The sequence below is a fragment of the Panicum virgatum genome, chromosome 1K (genome assembly GCF_016808335.1).
Source record: "Panicum virgatum strain AP13 chromosome 1K, P.virgatum_v5, whole genome shotgun sequence".
In the NCBI taxonomy this organism is placed as follows: domain Eukaryota; kingdom Viridiplantae; phylum Streptophyta; class Magnoliopsida; order Poales; family Poaceae; genus Panicum; species Panicum virgatum.
Window position 1 is genome coordinate 42,867,255 of NC_053136.1, and position 17,546 is coordinate 42,884,800.

The 17,546-nt window shown below is 47.3% G+C and overlaps 2 protein-coding genes and 1 pseudogene across 2 annotated transcripts; 1 reads left to right on the forward strand and 2 right to left on the reverse strand.

The window, feature by feature from the left end:
* Positions 1-553: 553 nt before the first annotated feature.
* On the reverse strand, positions 554-9,428 carry LOC120709768 (annotated as a pseudogene).
* A 2,049-nt stretch (positions 9,429-11,477) lies between these two features.
* LOC120655522 lies at positions 11,478-12,911 on the reverse strand. The gene is made up of 5 exons (XM_039933375.1): positions 12,669-12,911; positions 12,538-12,556; positions 12,353-12,446; positions 11,690-11,797; positions 11,478-11,527 (listed from the first exon to the last, which is right to left on the reverse strand). The coding sequence occupies exons 1-5, from the start codon at positions 12,866-12,868 to the stop codon at positions 11,478-11,480; spliced, it is 471 nt and encodes a 156-aa protein (XP_039789309.1). The 5' UTR covers positions 12,869-12,911.
* Positions 12,912-15,351: 2,440 nt separating this feature from the next.
* Positions 15,352-17,179, forward strand: LOC120709810 (pentatricopeptide repeat-containing protein At4g36680, mitochondrial-like). The gene has a single exon (XM_039995453.1). It carries the CDS (start codon positions 15,416-15,418, stop codon positions 16,793-16,795), a length of 1,380 nt encoding a protein of 459 aa, XP_039851387.1. The 5' UTR covers positions 15,352-15,415; the 3' UTR covers positions 16,796-17,179.
* Positions 17,180-17,546: the final 367 nt, after the last annotated feature.

The following is a 17,546-nucleotide window of genomic DNA, read 5'->3' on the forward strand; positions in this document are numbered from 1 at the left end:
CCCAGGGATCGGGCTGTCCGGGCTGCAGCCCTGGTCCAAGGCTACAAAATCAATGGGAGTTTTTAAAAAATACAAAATTAAAGATACTGAACACAGCTCCTACTAAGCTCGGATCAGCCCCCCTCCTAACCAATTCCTGGGTCACAATATGTCTTTCGTGAACAAGCCCGCGCCTTTTGCATCAGAGGGGCTTTAGTGCCGGCGACCTCTTCCGAAGATGAGCAAGTGATGAGTGATGACTCCAATGGTCATCAGAGGGGCGCATGGATCAGCGGCCAATGATTGCGGCACAGCAGCAGTGAACATCAGCAGGATATCACACGGTTACTGCCGACTCGCTTCAACACTTGACACGTGTCTGGCAGCTCCAGCACCTGCGGCCAAAATTTCCACAACTGGGATCATCTATCCCGACTCCTGAGGCAATGATAACTCAGATCGGCATCTCGGGCGCGCTCATCCGACGCGAAGCTCGTACATTGCTCCCACCTGGAGCAGAGACTACGCTCGGGCACTGTCGGCCTTGTTCAGGAAGAAATGACACCTCGGCCTAAACAATGACAAAGCGATGGCCCAGTTTTGTAAGCACCAAGGACAGTATTTCCGGAGAGGCTAACATTTAATCATTCCTGCCATGACCCGCTCACGACTGAACTTAGAACAAAGTACATACCCTCTTACAGCTGGAAAATTTAAATATTTGCCATCGTTACAAATGGCACTAGTTCAGATGCCAGTTTTAGAAACGCTCTTATATATTTGCCACCGCATACAGTTGAACTCCTAAACATTTGCCATTTTAGCTGAGCTATCACGCCACGTAGTCAGCCAACATGGCCGTGCTTCTCCTCCTGCTGCTGTTTCTCTCTCCACCCACTCATGGGTAAGCAGCTCGCCGTGGCAAATGGCAAATGCGTAGGAGTTCAACTGCATGCGGTGGCAAATACGTAGGAGCGTTTCTAAAACCGGCATCTGGACTAGTGCCATCCGTAAAGATGGCAAATATTTAAATTTCCCCTGGGATGTGCTCATTGGATTAGCGAAGTATACCGCTTTCTACATTTGGCTGGTTCTTTACTGGGGTCTTGCTTGAACAGGTCCCGCAGCATGGTCGGAGCTGTAGGCACAGGCTCTTCAAACGCCCGAACGTGAAGGTGCCCATCGAGTGCCAACTTCTCCAACAGGGTCCGGCAAGTCTGCAAAAAGGTAATGCAAAGTTAATCAAGCCAGAAAGCAGCATTTCAGCGAGTCAGAACATGTTTGTATTTCAACCTTCTTCTATCTGATGAAATTTGGTTGGCATCTCTTCTGCAAGACCAGTAAAAAGAAAGTACAGGAAAGAGAATGGGCCAGGATACCTGAGGATTCAATACATCCATCTGATGGATAAGATCTTCCTGTAAGACAATACAAGCAAAGCACAAAATTAGAACCTTTAAAATAACAATGTCGATAGTGACAAATGCTTTGTTTTGTTTTAAAAACTTGAATAATAGAACAATAACCTATGAATGTTTGCGAATGAGTTATTTTTCAGTGACAACACTGAAAGGATAGCCGGAGCAAGACCAACGAGCTATATCACATGACAACTATAAGGTCTTGTATCTATAATTGGGTTGTAATCATTTACATGCATCACCAGAAATTTTTATAACAGTGGAGCCAAGGTTTTCAGGATGAGGCACAAGCTTACAGGAGCAGTGTCCAATGGAGAAGGGGTACAAGGAAATTGTCCAGCAGCTTACATTATGATTTGTTCCTACTGAAGTCAACATAAAAACTAGTGCATATGATCCATGTAAGAGCATGTATAGATAATACGTCTACAATCTCCCATTCAAGAATATTTGTCAACTTTGAGCAAATATGGGTTATATACAGTGTGACCAAAATTACCTAAGGGCCCACTATATATAACTAACTACATCTCCATCACAAAAGTGCATCTTTCAAGAGCATGCAATATACAAGGATGCTGCCTAGTATTTGTCAACAAATAAAGTGGTAAAAGATTAGTAGCACTCGTAAACTGATGAGGTAAAAAATACCAAGCACTGTATTGAAAAAAGGTGGGCCTCCAGCTAACTGTACACGGGTACTCATCTAGGATCCTTAAGAACTGTATTAGTTCTCTTATTTTTACTGGTACTCATCTAATATGAGTAGATTACTCCCATCAGATTTTTGAAACATCACATTGTAAAATTTGTTAGAGTATATTTGGTAGGTTAGGATATGTAATCCCGGACTGCCATATGTATCGGGGAGGTGCCTTACCCCCAAGTCTTTGTACTCTATATATACCGCCCAAGGGGCTCAATGCAATATATCGGCCGCATAATACGCATCCTACTCTCCAACATAGTACCTTCTATGGCGTTGATCATCAGAAGTTAATGGACGGCTCCGTTGCCTCTTCCTCTGACCCAAAGGAAGTTTATCTAGAAGAAAAGCATGTGACCTTGAGTTGAATACATTTTGTCTCCGACCTAAATCACACAAAGACTACACGCCGTATTACTTGAAAAAAATTAACACAGATAATTATTGGTCGCCAAAATAACTTCTATACATGTGAGTCTAATAACCTACCAAAGAACATGCCATTCGTTATGATTTGGAATTTTGAATAGGACTCTTGGGGGAAAACAAGATACGCGGGATTTGAAATGGATCATATTGCTCAACAATGGGGTGCATCCGTCAAACATTTGCTTTAAGTTTCCTTGGATTAAAAAACATAAAGCTCTCTGGATCTATTGGTGATCTTAAAATCGAAAAAGGTCATTGTTTAATCAGTACACTGCAAGCTCTTCCTGCAGCGTGGCAATCCCAGAGATATTAACCACAGAAGATAACAAAAATAAAGAGATATTTATGCAAATCTATGTTGTTGTACCTTCTTCAACTAATTGACAAGCTCCAGCAGAAGCGTCAAGGTCGTTCTTGATATGATGTCCAATTGGTTCATCGTGGCTCTCTTGTTCAAGCAAGAGTAAACTGTCGTGTGGGATAGAAGGATCCAATTCTTTCGATGGAACTAGGGACCACAAATCCGAACCACCATCACAATCTTCTGATAGCACCCCAAAATTTTGCAGAGCAGTACCAGCTTTGTAGAGTGAGAAGTTTTTTTAAGTCCAAACTTGGTACTGTGATGTCTTGTCTGGAACTTCTGCTTCCCATGTTGGATTGAAGTTTTTGAGCATGGATGATACTCGTTTGTGGAGCCTTTTGGAATTGTTGTGTCCAAGACGTTTGCCAATCTAATGGGAAGTTGTACAAGACATTATACTAATTTCAAGATAAATAATAAAAATTGCATCACACATTGGATGACACAAGCAAACACCAAACTGTATCACATAATGATGTGTACTCGAAGCTTCTTTATAAACTGATGACTATTATGAATACATTGTGGGCTTCAAGACAGTTGCTTTTGCTCATGGATCTACTTTTTTCACTAGGAAGCATACTGAGTCAGCAAGAATGCTATTTCTGTCCCCATGATCTTGTCTAAGTTTGCATGGGAAACTATTCATGTTTCCATATCTATAAATAACATAACCACAAGTCGATAACCAAGCAAAACAAATATCTTCAATCGGGTTTTAGGCAATATAACCATAATAAAGTATCAAAAGAGAATGTAGATGAAAAGGAACATGTACAACTAGAGATGAAACACAATTGCAATAACAAGAAAAATAGAAGCACCAATAGATGCTAAGGAGTGTAGCATATCATCAATCAAACACATAATACCACAGAGTTGCACCAATGTAAGGTTTCCGAGTAGTACCTCAACAAGTGTTATACCTTCTGTCCCTTCGGCACTGATCATATCATATATACAGTTCTCTAATGGAAGTTCCAGAACTTGATTGGTAGCCTGACCTTTTTTTGCCAAATTTGTAATTTGACGTTGTACTTTTCAGCTGAAACTCATTTGGATCAAATTTTTTCAGCAGACGTAAACAGCGGACAACCTGAAAAAAGGAAAATAACATTATAGCTTGTTGCTTAATAAGGCATATGAAACAGAAAAATAAAATATTAAAGTAGGCATGGTGCAGTACGGACTGACTCGCCTCCTGCGCAAGGAGGCCTTCGCTTGGACCGCGGAGGCGTTCGCGGCGCTGAAGCGGGCGCTCTCCACCGATTCGGTTCTGCAGATGCTGGACTTCGAGCGGTAGTTTGTGGTCGACTACGACGCCTCCGGCACCGGGTTTGGCGCCGTACTTCACCAGGGGTCCGGACCCCTAGCCTTCTTCAGCAGGCCGTTCGCCACCTGCCATGTCAAGCTGGCGGCATACGAGAGGGAGCTTATTGGCCTGGTATAGGCTGTGTGGCACTGGAGGCCCTACCTGTGGGGGCGCCGCTTCCTGGTCCGCACCGACCACTACAGCCTGAAGTACCTGCTCGACCAGCGGCTGTCCACGATCCCTCAGCACCAGTGGCTCAGCAAGCTGTTCGGCTTCGACTTCGCCATGGAGTACCGTCCGGGGCGCCTCAACTCCGCGGCCGACGCCCTCTCTCGCCGCGACAGCGAGTCCAGCTCCGACGACGCAGCCGTGCTCCACGCCATCTCCGGGCCGTCCTTCAGCCTCATCGAAGGACATTCGGGCGGCTACCGCCACCGACGGCGAGGCCGCCCAGCTCTGGGGTGAGGGCCTCACGGCCCCTTGGCGCTAGGACGCCGGACTCCTCCACGGCAAGCGCATCTTCGTGCCCGCCCAGCACGACCTCCGCCAGCGGGTGCTCTCATTGGTCCATTCAGCGGGCCATGAGGGCGTCCAGAAGACTCTACAGCGTATGCGCGCCGACTTCTTCATCCCCCACAACAGACGGCTGGTGCAGGAGTTCGTTCGCGCCTGCCCGACATGCCAGCGCAACAAGACGCCGACGCAGCGGCCAGCGGGGCTGCTCCAGCCCCTCGAGGTCCCTTCCCAGGTGTGGGCGGACATCTCGATGGACTTCGTCGAGGGCCTGCCCAAGGTCGGCGGGAAGTCGGTCATCCTCACCGTGGTGGACCGCTTCTCGAAGTATGCGCACTTCATCGCCTTGAGCCATCTGTACACGGCTTCGACGGTCGCTCGCGCCTTCGTCGACGGCATCGTTCGGCTCCACGGCTTCCCGACGTCCATCGTCAGCGACAGGGACCCAGTCTTCACGAGTCACATGTGGAGCGACCTGTTCAAGATGGCCGGCGTCCAGCTCCGTTTCAGCACGGCATTTCATCCTCAGACGGACGGCCAGTCGGAGATCGTCAACAAGGTGCTGGCCATGTACCTGCGGTGCGCCACGGGAGACCGCCCGCGAGCTTGGGTGGACTGGCTCGCTTGGGCAGAGTACAGCTACAACACCTCGTACCACACGGCGCTTCGGGCGACGCCATTCGAGGTGGTCTACGGGCGGCCTCTGCCGGCGCTCCTACCTCACACAGCCGGCGTGGCCCAGACGGACACGGCTGACACGCTTCTCCGCGACCGCGACTCCTTCCTCGCCGACGTCCGCGAGCGTCTTCTCCAGGCTCGTCAGCACGACAAGCACTACTACGACGTTCACCACCGCGAGCTGGAGTTTGCGGTGGGTGAATGGGTTTGGCTCCGCCTGCTACACAGGCCGACCCACTCGCTGGAGCGCCGTCCCAAGGGCAAGCTCGGCCCCCGCTACGCAGGTCCGTTCCAGGTGATCGAGCGCATTGGGCAGGTGGCCTATCGCCTGCAGCTTCCAGAGGGGTCGCGCCTCCACAATGTCTTCCATGTGGGGTTGCTGAAGCCCTTCCACAGCGACCCTCCTGCGTCCACACCGCCATTGCCGCCCATTCATGACGGCAGGGTGGTCCTCACTCCTGCTCGGGTGCACCGGGCACGTCTTCAGCATGGCGCCTGGGAGCTCCTCGTGGAGTGGCAGGGGCTCCCTCCAGATGATGCGACCTGGGAGCCGCGGGAGTCCTTCGTCGAGCGCTACCCCGACTTTCGGCTCGAGGACGAGCTGTTTCCCGAGGAGCGGAGAGATGTTATGGGCCAGGCCCAGCCAGCCCAGGCGCCTCAGGCGCAGGCGCCCCAACCGGCGCTGCTGATCACGTACCAGCGGCGGCGGCGCACAATTGGCTAGAAGGGCCACGATCTTATTTCCTTAGGGATCAAGCTTATTTCCATAAGTTGCAACATTTGTAAGTTAAATAGGGAACTCTGGATTGGAAACAGGTAGGCTGAGAATTGGATCTCAGTTGGCCTCACGGGCCACCCCCAACTCTCGCGACTCCCTCTCCCTCTCACGCACGCCCTCTTCCACGCCGCCGCCGCCCCTTGCTGGTCGCCACGGCGCCCATCCGCCAGCGACCCCCAAGGCCTCACCCTCCGTCCACACACCCCTACAACCTTCGCAGCCGCGGTAGGAACACTGTTCCTATCAAACATTCCATGTATTTAGGTTGAAATGTACAAAGTCTCAGCTCTTGCACCTTGTGTACTCTTTCAATCTTGATTAATCAGAAATGGAATTGCAGATCGTTGCCTCTTCAGTACAGAAATATATGCAAAGTTTAAGGTAGCATCTAACCAGGGTACGGAATCATGATAGTATACAGTACTCAAGTTAACTGGAAATCCTATGACAAATTATACTTCTAAAAGCCCAAAAGTTTTCGAGTTACAGGTTTAAACATTTCAACCCTGACAGGAAGCACCAGGAACTGGGAGAATGAACCCCCAAAAAAAGTAGCAGGTGGCATTAAGTAGCAAGTTTAAATGCAAAACAGCAACAAAGATGAACATCACCTTATCATCAACTTGGGCATCAAATATTTCAACAAGTTGTGCATCTCTTAACCTATGCAATACCTGGGAGGAATAGGCCATCTCTGTAACAAAATGAGGGGGAGTATCATCACAGATTACGCAAACTAATGGTGTGCTTCATTTGAGGAGCAGAATGTTAGAACATCCAAACATAATCCACTTGTTTGGTATGAGGAATTGGATAGATTCACCCATCACCATCTCATCTACCATCCCTCAGAAGCACATGCCGAGTACAAAATGAGTAATGATGGCATCCCTTCAAAATTGTGGGTTGATCAAAATATATAGGAAAAGTTGGTTCCTCAAACTAAACACTCCAAAAGTGATTTCAAGCAGGCTTACATTTCTCCATGCTCTGTGCCCATATGCCATCCTGTAGTCGAGATCAACTTTTATATCTGATACAACAAGAGCCTAGTGGAAATAGTTGTGCAAATTAGCAAACTGGAAAATCTAAAGCAAATACCAGTAGGGCTTCAATGGGGAAAATGTGGGCGCAATCGACCTTTCCGCTAGCTTCTTCAAGTTTATCACATATGGCTTTCATTGCTGGAAGATAATCATGAATAGATATATCATTCTTGGAGTCAGCACCAGAAGTCCCATCTTCTTGCAAAGCATCAACATTGGTCTCTTCATTGCTCCCTAGTAGCTCTGGCTTTGTAATCTCAATTCTTTGTTGTGAAGTCATGTTCAAGTCTTTGGCATATCGGGAGAGATATAGTGAATTGGTATTGATAACCTGTTTATTCTGTGAGGCATCCTCCCTATCAGCTCCATGGTCTTTCATCTTTATGATAGTTGATTGTCTAACTATTAACCGCTGTGATTCAAGACTCTTTACAATAAAATGGAAATTGTTTCCTTTCATTTTAAAACTTTTGCAAAGCTCATTCTGCGTTACACCAGAAGTCCTATAACAAAAGCAAAGATGTGAGAAACTGAAAATAAAATAGTCATAGGCGAGATTAAAAAAATTGTCTATGAACCTACCCCATTATGTGAACAAATTAAAACTGGAAATAGTACAAACGTGCAAAAAAGGCAGATAACCATTCTGTTGGACGGTGTCAGTTATATGCTAATTTGTGGTGAATGAAACAACTGAGTTTGCCAATTTGTGGATGAATGAAACAACTGACAGTGTCCATAAGCATATTGCACCGTGCTAACAACTCTGAATTCTGAGCCACCATAAATCAGATATATAAATGTTAGGCTCCCTACATGTCATCTTTTGTAGGCCATTTGATAAATAAGCACACGGAAATAATTGAACAAAATGAAACTAACATCAATTCAACAGAGACCAGCAAAAAGAAAGGAAACAAGGGATGATGAGCATTGGTTGGATAAAACTATATAGAAGGCAAAGAAATTCTATAATCAGTACTTAATTTCAAAGACATTTCTATGTGGTGTTTATGGATGTAGAAAGGTAACGTGACCTATGGCTTCAAAATAAATACATACACACAAATTATCCTTTGCAGGTAAATACATAGGCAGGTAAATTAGGTGAATAATATTCATAATCTTCCATTCCATAGAACTGATTTTGCAAGTCACAAATAACCTAGCTACTGAGACTGATAATTGAAACCGAAAGGAAAGGCTTGACAATCATATTTGCCCAAAACCCATGGCGGATCGCACCTGCTAGCCGCAACACACTCCAAGTCTCCAACGCCACCTTCTGGACGGCACTCAGCTCCGTTTTCGCGAACTTGCGTTCGTTCATCCCGAGGAAGTTGTCCCTGACCGCCGCGCTCGCCGCAAGCCGCACGCCCCGCCGCTCGGCCTCCTCCACGTCCTTCGCGGGGTCCCCGGGCGCGATGGGCGCCCCGTCCCCGCCCCCCTTCCACGAGGCTGACGACGTCGAGCGCGAGGAGGCGGGCCCACCGGGCGCGCTTGACGGGCGGGCCGAGCGGGAGGCCCGCGGCATCGAGCGCGCCGCGGAGCGCGGGCCACAGGTCCGCGACGGGGATCCCCGGCGCGAGGCGCGCGCACGCCTCCTCCAGCACCGCCGACACGAGCCCATCCATGATTGCTTCGTTGGATTTATGGCTTTAGGGCATGTACAACGCCCATAAATAAGTCGTCTTTACCTGGTTAATTACGATTATCGAGGCTCTTAACTCCGGTTTTTCCCGCAACAACCCAGAGACGGCGGCAGCGGGCCGTGTCCCGATCCAATGCAGACGGCTCGCTCCGTGTTGTAGGCCGCTGATGTGAGAAGGCAACGGCAGCTTCGATCCCATGCTCCGGCCGCGAAACCAAGGCTGAGGCAGGGATAAAGAAAGCGGAGACCGGCGGCATCTCTGTCCCTCTCCCACACCACTCTGTTTCACAGGCTCAGCACTGTCGCGCTGCGCACACCCTGCTAGCTCAGTACGCCAGAGCATCCCAAGGCACAACACTGGGAGAGGAGAGGACGACGGAGAAGCTGGGCCATGGCGAGAGTGGAAGCCGTGGTCGTCTGCCTCTTGGTCCTTGCCATGGTCGCCGCCGTCGGGTGCTCGGAATCCACGCGGAGAAGGCTCAGTGAGCAAAAGGATAGCTTTTTTTTATCACCAGGAGAGAGAGAGAGGAAAGATCGAGAGGATAGAAGTGCGTTCACAACCACACATGGTAGATATTTTAGATGATCTCTTTTACCATTCGGCCCTTGTAATTTAGTAATACAATCACCGTAGAAGATTATTATCTCATATATAAGTCTTTTTTGCAAGCAAAATGTCATGGAATAAAGTAAGACATTGTATAACAATCCTTCTAACTTACTTGTATTATCTCCATCGACGTGAACTGTGTATTATGTTTAAGAAACAACAAGATGGTATACAAAGATCAATTACATACTTGATCACCATATTTTATGTGCCCATGCATGAATTAAATATTTCATCCGTTTCAAATTATAAGTCATTCCAAAAATCTTAGAGAGTAAAATCATCTCAAAGTTTGACTAAAATTATAGAGAGAAATATAAAGATTTATGACATCAAATAGGTGCACTATGAAAATATAGCTAATAAAGAATCTAATGATACTTAATTGATATCATAAATGTTATTATCTTGTCATATAAATTTAGTCAAACTTGAAAAATTTTGATTTTCCAAGATTTTTAGAATGACTTATAGTTTGGAACAGAGGTAGTACCTAACAGACACACTAATAGACACCATAGTTTTAAATAGCGGCATATTTTTTTTCGAAACTAAGAGGCTATAGCGGGCTATAAAAAATAGCGATTTACTACTACATCATCAAAAATACAAGTAATAGATGCACAAAAACATAATAATTAGCGAATTTCATAAACATAACTATATTTCTAGAGCTACAGAAACATTATTTAAGTTGACAATACAATAATATTCATACAATCCAATATTCAGTTGTCCAAAAGACCAAAACAATAGCACTAAGATAAGGATAAGACTATAAGAACGCTAAAGCTACACCATTTAGCGTAGCTATAACCCAATTTAGCGCTCATAGCTGCCATAGCGGCACAAATACAAATAGCGTAGCGGGAACTCTCTAAAAAAGCTATAGCGGAGCTATAGCGGGGCTATAGCTGGCTATTTAAAATAATAATAGACACTCCATTGTATAAGTTGTTTATTTTGTTGTCTGTATATGGTGTTCAAGACATTTACAGATAGCAACTGTCTACACCATTGCACATGCCTTTAGGGTTTTGGCTATAGCGGCATCGGCCATCGGGCACGGGGCTTTGAGGGAAGAGTGAGATCGGGGAGAAATGCGCGGGACACTGTGAGGTGTGGCCAGGGTTTTAATTTCCGACCGGACCGGCCAAACCGCCGGGCTCCGGTACCGGTATACCGGTCTGGTTTGGCCGGTTACCGGTCGGAACCGGAGGAATTTAAATTTCCCCGTTCAACCGGTTCGTACCGGTATACCGGCCGGTTAGACCGGTTTACCGGCCGGTTTGACAGGTATACCGGTCGGTTTGGCCGGTATACCGGTCATTTGAGAATACCGGTATACCGGTCGGTTATACCGGTATACCGGCCGGTTTGGCCGGTTTACCGGTGATTTTAAGAAATTTTCCGACGGTTACAAAATAGATCCCCGGTGTGAAATAAAAGAAAATTTTGGCATGACCAATGCAAATATTAATATAAATGATCACACCATAGCAACAATTTATAATTATGCATACAAATACAATAGTAATAAGCGTGCATACAAATACGGAGTCATACACTTGTACACATGAAATAAAAGTTCAACGTAGGTATGGGAAGACCCCCATTTGTGACGCGGTTTGGTATTCGGCGGTGGACATCAAAGCGATACCTCGCATTCTAAGCAGGTCAGCCTTATAGTGTTGCCAAGTTTGGCCCATCCACGCCGATGTTGTCTGCCATTTCTGAACTAACATAGTGTAAAAATGGGGATCTTCTCATTCGTACACCCATCTCGTTGGTGGCTGCATGCTGATGTCAGGAATAGAGTAGTGAAAATAGTGCCTGGAATCGCTGTGGGAGGAAAAAGAGTACTGTGGAGTGTCGTTGTCCGTCGGTCCACCTGTTCTCCTCTGCGATTCCGGTGCTCCATGGTCGGTGTCCTGAGTAGAATGTGTGAACTGAGTCTCCCCTGCAATCAACTATATATCATAATTAGTAATCAATACTCATAATCAGAAATATGTGTGCATTTATATATGCAATGTATACCTGTAAAATGAACACCACGAGCACCACCACTACCACTAGCAGCACCACCAGCACCAGTACCAGTACCACCAGCGCCACCACCAGCATCAGCACCGTCACTATCATTATCATCATTGGCCGAGCTGCTATCCTTGGACTCTTGATACGGAGGACTACGCTCACCTTCGCCATCATCAGTCTCGGTGTCGCTGCACACTAGTTTTGCTGTTCCTTTGCCTTTTGGACGCTTCGGGTAACCCTTCGTAGGCCCCTTCTGCAACTTCCTCTTCCCTAGGTGAGTGTCACCCACATTTTTACGTGCCCAATCGCTGATGGAATCATCCCCCGTAGCCTCACGTAGATCTGACACGTTTATTTGATTTCTGACAATATGGGACGGGAGAGGGATGTCGCCGTCATCATCATCCTCGTCCAGAACTGGAGCCCGATTAGATCTACCATATTCCATCCATTCCCGCACCGGATTATTCTCATCATAGAAAGAAAGATGGGTCAGCTGGTCAATGAAATCACCTTCTTCACGCATCGGTGGGCCGGAGACCTCCTCAAGTCGGAGACGAAAGTTGTAGTTGACATAGACAAGCTTGTTAAGTTTCTTGTGCGACAACCGATTGCAAACCTTTGTATGCAGCAAGGCAAAAGTACTCCAATTCCGCTCGCATCCACTGGATGAACAACATTGTGAAACAAACCTCATGGCAAGGTACTGCAGCTTTGGAGTGCTTGATCTGAACATCATCCACCAGGACGCTGCATGTGCAACCGAATATGTAAGCAATATATTTGAATAGATAAAACAACAATGTCGTACAGAGTAACTCTTACATGGGGATGTCTTTGGGTCCATCGCCATCCGAATTGCCATTTCACTGCCATACTTGCCAACCTTCTGCCGAAACACGTCAAACTCCTGCAATGCCTGCACGGCGCTTTGGATATCCGTCATGCGCTGAAATGTATCCTTGAGTCCACGAAATATTTTTTGAGTTGGATCCATCATATATGCATACCTCGGATTTAGGACAGCAGCTGCAAAATTTAAATCACTTCATATAAGCATCAGGTCAATAGAGTTTAAAAATAGATGACTCGTGTGTGATTACCTGGACCCACATACGTTCCTATGAACACGTCATCTAACCTGTCGTCCACCACCTGAATATACTCCTTCAGTGTGGAAACATTTGTTCCAAAGAAAGACCGCAGCTCCTGTTTCATAGTCTGGTAGGCCGTCACGACTTCGCAAATGTTCGGCTTCTTGTCCTGATCAGCGAAGCGGAGGAACTTGTATATTGGTTGAACCGTGTCGATGATATATTTCAATGCATCCCACCACTCCATACTTGCAAAACTTGCATGAGTAAATCTACCATCTTCGGTATTCGCCCATTTGCTGTGTTGGAACTCAATAGATGCCATCCACTGCATGAAACGATCACGTTTCCGATAGATGCTCTCTAGGAACATGTAGTTGGTTCCAAATCGAGTGGCATTCCACTTGACCAACTCACCACCGATTGCGTCTCTCATCATTGTATTCAACTGACCATGATTGTGTAACCAATTTGAAATTCACTTGCACTGCTTGATCATAACACCATGTTCAGGCCTTCGAGCTATATCCTTCAACATCAAATTGACGGTGTGTGCTAGACAAGGTGTCCAAGATATGTGTTCATACACCTCAATTAAAAGTTCCTTGCATGCTTTCTTGTAGTTCGAGCCGTTGTCGGTGACTACGTGCATGATATTCTCCGGTCCAATCTCTTCCACCACCTTTCGAATCTCCTGCAAACAAAGACATATTGTTTAGTAACATATTCAATGTGAATGGAACATGTTTAGGGAGTACCTTGAACAAATATGCAGCATCTTGAGTTCTTCCACTCGCATCAATAGATTTATGGAACCACGTGACCCCATTGCAATATATCAAAAAGTTGATGACACTCATTCTCGTCGGGCCAGTCCATGAATCACACATCAACGTGACGCCAAATAAAGGCCAGTCTTTCTGAAACTTTACGTACCTCGACTTCAAGTCTTGCTCGTTCTGATCAAGGTACTTGCCATCAATATCCCGTCCAGTGGGTGATGCGATACCTTCACCTACAACTATATGAAAATCATGAGATACAAGAATATAAGCTCATAGGTATCATTCCAATGAAAGGAGACTTACCCCACTTCTGTGTCTCCCTGACCGCGCTGACAAAGTATGGACTGTCAGCCTGTCTTCCAGGTACTCCTGCAATATGGAAAAACTTTGACCAACCTTTACCAATAGCTTCCTTTGCATTCTTACCCTTCTGCGTCCAGGAGCCTGTATCAATCCTTGGTTGCGTCATTCCTCTTCTCCCACCAGCTGCCAAGTTATAGTCCTCCACCACAGGACTCTCCCTCTACGAAGTGGACCTTCGAAACATCCTCTGCATAACATTCCCCCTCGTCGAACCACTACCCCCTCCACGCTCATATGCACCTCCTCTCTGTTCCACCCCCCCCCCCCCCCCGTCGGAACTCTGCTTCCGCTCTCGATAGATCCATGGCACGCTGCACCTGAGCCTCCTCATCTTCTTCATCACTGGGATAGTTTCCCTCCGCTGCAGCCTTCTCCCGTCTCAACCTCTCTCGGGACCGGTCAGCAGTTGCCTTCTTTGCCCTATCCAACTCACGCTGAAAGAAGTCCCGCACATCAGGTGGCACATTCCTGCAATGGACCACCTCTGCCCCGCGCCCAGCCAAATGTTGTTTCAATCTAGTCGCACCACCTCCTCCTTTCTGCGTACGACAATAGTTGCATCGCCATCCGGGATAAAGATTTTCACCGTGTTCTCATACAACATCTGTGCTTGCCATTATCTATCTGCATACATGGACAACAAAAACATATCAATCACATAAATAAAATCCTAAATCCTACACCTAAATCTTACCTAAATCCTAATTCCTACACCTAAATCTTATTTAAAACCTAAAACATATCAGCCATACACCTAACTCTAACCTAAATCCTAAAACAAATCATCTAATATTCTAAATCATACACCTAACCAATCATTCTATTAAAAAAATTCACTTCTTACCTTCTCTCCCGGTCGCACCGGCTTACCGTCGATACAGGACGGCTAGCCGCTTGTACCGGCCCTGAGCGTCGGTCGGAGACCAGATCCGAGCCCGAGCCGGCTTACCGGACTAACCGGCCGGCTAGCCGGGCCCGGAGGGCGGCTTACCGGCAGCGGGCGGCGGACAGGGAGCGGGTGGGGGCTGACAGGGTTCTGGGGTTCGCGCGAACCCCCCCCCCCCCCCTCCAGGCTGTCCAGAACCCTATCTATGCATGCAGCGCGCCGTGGGCCTTAATGGGCCGTCGCTTTTTTTTCTTTTTCTTTTTTTGATTTAACTTCTAAATTCCGCCAACTATACTAAATGAACGATTTTTTGAGAAAATTTGGCACTATTAGATTCGTCGCACCTTTAAGTATTTTTAGGAAATTTTTGGAAATTTTTCATTTTTTTTGAATTCAAACCCAAACCAGAACAGGTCCGGACGGACCGGTTCCTACCGGTTTTGCAAACCTGGCTCTCGGTGGAGGGAGGTGACGGCCGCGGCCGGATACAGTGGAGTGAACAGGAACTGGTCTGTACAAGCTCTCGGTGACTCGGTGGTCGACAAGTTTTGGGTCCACGATACACGACTCAATTAGGCCCAGTACCTTTTTTTAAGAACCGGCCCAGTACTTATGTTCCGCCACGCTAGCCCAGTCACACAAAATCTAAGCGGAGCTCCCCCTCAAAAACAAAAAAAAATCTAATCTAAGCGGAGCTAAAAGCCTAAAACACAACCAAAACCTCTCCAGCTCTCCTCGCCGTCGGCCGTCGCACACGAAAATGGCTGCGCTCGCGATCCTCCTCCGCCACGGCCGCCGCGCCAGCGCCCACGGCCTCCGCCTCTCCCGCGCGCTCTCCGCCGCCACAGCCGGCACCGACCCCGGCGCCATCTCGGTGTCCAAGGCCAAGCAGCGCCTCCGCCGCGAGTTCGATCCGGACCGCGCGGTCTCCATCCTGGCGGCCATCAACAAATCCTCCATGTCGGCCGGCGCCACCCGCAACGCCCTCACCGTCGCCGCGAGCCGCCTCGCCCGCGCCCGCCGCTTCGCCGATGCGGAGGCGCTCATCTCCTCCTATCTCCCTGCGTGCACGACCGAGCCCTACCTCGCCGCCGTACTGTGCTCCTACGCCGCCGCCAAGCTCCCCGAGAAGGCCCTTGACGCCTTCCGCTCCGCCGTGCCGTCTCTCCCGACCCCCATCTCCCCGCTCCCCTTCAACGCCCTCCTCTCCACCTTACTTCGATGCCGCTGCCACCATCAAATCCCCGCCCTTTTCACCGAGCTCTCCAAGGAGTTTTCCATCACCCCCGACAACACGTCATATGGCATCCTTGTCAAAGCCTACTGCATGAATCAAGACAGGGCTAAGGCGAAGCAAACCCTGGATCAGATGCGCGAGCAAGGTATCTCACCGACCACCAAAACATACACCACATTAATCGATTCAATGTATAAGCACAAGAAGGCAGAGGAGGCTGAGCTCTTGTGGAAGGAGATGGTGGAGAGTGGATGCAAGCCTGATGTGGCGGCGTATAATGTGAAGGTCACGTACTTCGGACTGTATGGGAAGCCGGAAGAGGTTATGGAGGTGATGGAAGAGATGGAGGCTGATGGATTGAAGCCGGACATCATCACCTACAATTTCCTCATGACTAGCTACTGCAAGAATGGAAAATTGGAGGATGCCATGGTTCTGTACCGTTCACTAGCTGAGAAGGGGTGCTCTCCAAATGCTGCTACGTACAAGCACATGTTGGCAGCATTGTGCAAAAATGGCAACTTTGATGCTGGGTTGCACATCTTTGAGGAAAGCTTGAAGAAGAACAGGATACCAGATTTTAGGACAATGAAAGAGTTGGTTGAGGGATTGGTAAAAGGAGGCCGGGTGGCAGAGGCGAAGAAGGTTGTTGCAGAGATGCATAAGAGGTTCCCAAACTTTTTACTATCTGGGTGGAAGAAGCTTGAGAAGGAGCTTGGGTTGGACTCAGATAGCGGAGATGCTTCTCATTCAGAATGTATATATGGAAAAATTGATGCTGAGGCAAAGTCTGTTGCTGCAGATGCAGAGGCATTTGGGATTGAAGGATCTGCTGCTGAGGCAACTGCTGTATCAGAAGAATCTAGTGATGATGAACCGCCTGTGCCTAAGGAAGTGCCATGAAGTCTTGCCTGATTGGGTATTATCATGTTCTTCAAGTTTAGTGTGTTTAGGAATAATATCGAGAATGTCTAAATCATTTGATGACAAAGATTTGACAAACATGCATTACTGCATAGGATTTGGCATTTATGTTGCCTTCCTCTGAACTTTCAGTGTCAATGCTCCTTTTTTTGTGACTATGTCAATGCTCTTTTTGTGAGAGGTGAATTGGCAGAAACTATATTGCTTGGTGGATTTGTAAGATTGCATCGAGTCTGCCATAGCCCCATAAGCTTCCAGACTCATGCAGCTGCAACTTTCTCATGTGTGCCCTTATAGCCACATAATTGTTGTAAGGCAAGTTCGGTCAGTTTTTTTAGCAAGAATCACAGCGTTAGCAATTCTAGCATGTGCCTTTCTGTTGTATATAACTTCTTGTATATTTCCTAGCTTGGTTAAGATTTGGCCATTTGGGTGCATGATTACAAGAAGAATTAAATGGGAATAATGGAGAGTATGGTCCATCATCAATCATTTGGGGGGGGGAAAGGCAATAAAGATAGTAGCCAGTCAGGTTTTATGGAATGAGTTATCTTTCTACCCAACATTAAGAGTAAACTAGTTGGTGCTTTTGTGAATATCACAAGCAAATTCTGTTACATGTTCAAGAAACTAAAGCGACATAATGTACATTGTCATCAAAATTATTGCTAGTTCAAACACGGTATAGGGTTTGAATGAAGGCCCACTTACCATTCATGGATCTCAACAA

What these genes read in the sequence shown, in the direction of transcription:
- LOC120655522 (XM_039933375.1), bottom strand. Translation starts at nt 12,868, where the DNA reads ATGGAGTGGTGGGATGCATTGAAATATATCATCGACACGGTTCAACCA. An exon ending in GGACCCAAAGACATCCCCAT is followed by an intron (nt 11,798 to 12,352) that starts GTAAGAGTTACT and finishes ACACTCACCTAG; the next exon opens with GGAAGAGGAAGTTGCAGAAG. An exon ending in CGAGACTGATGATGGCGAAG is followed by an intron (nt 11,528 to 11,689) that starts GTGAGCGTAGTC and finishes TTCATTTTACAG; the next exon opens with GTATACATTGCATATATAAA.
- LOC120709810 (XM_039995453.1), top strand. Translation starts at nt 15,416, where the DNA reads ATGGCTGCGCTCGCGATCCTCCTCCGCCACGGCCGCCGCGCCAGCGCC.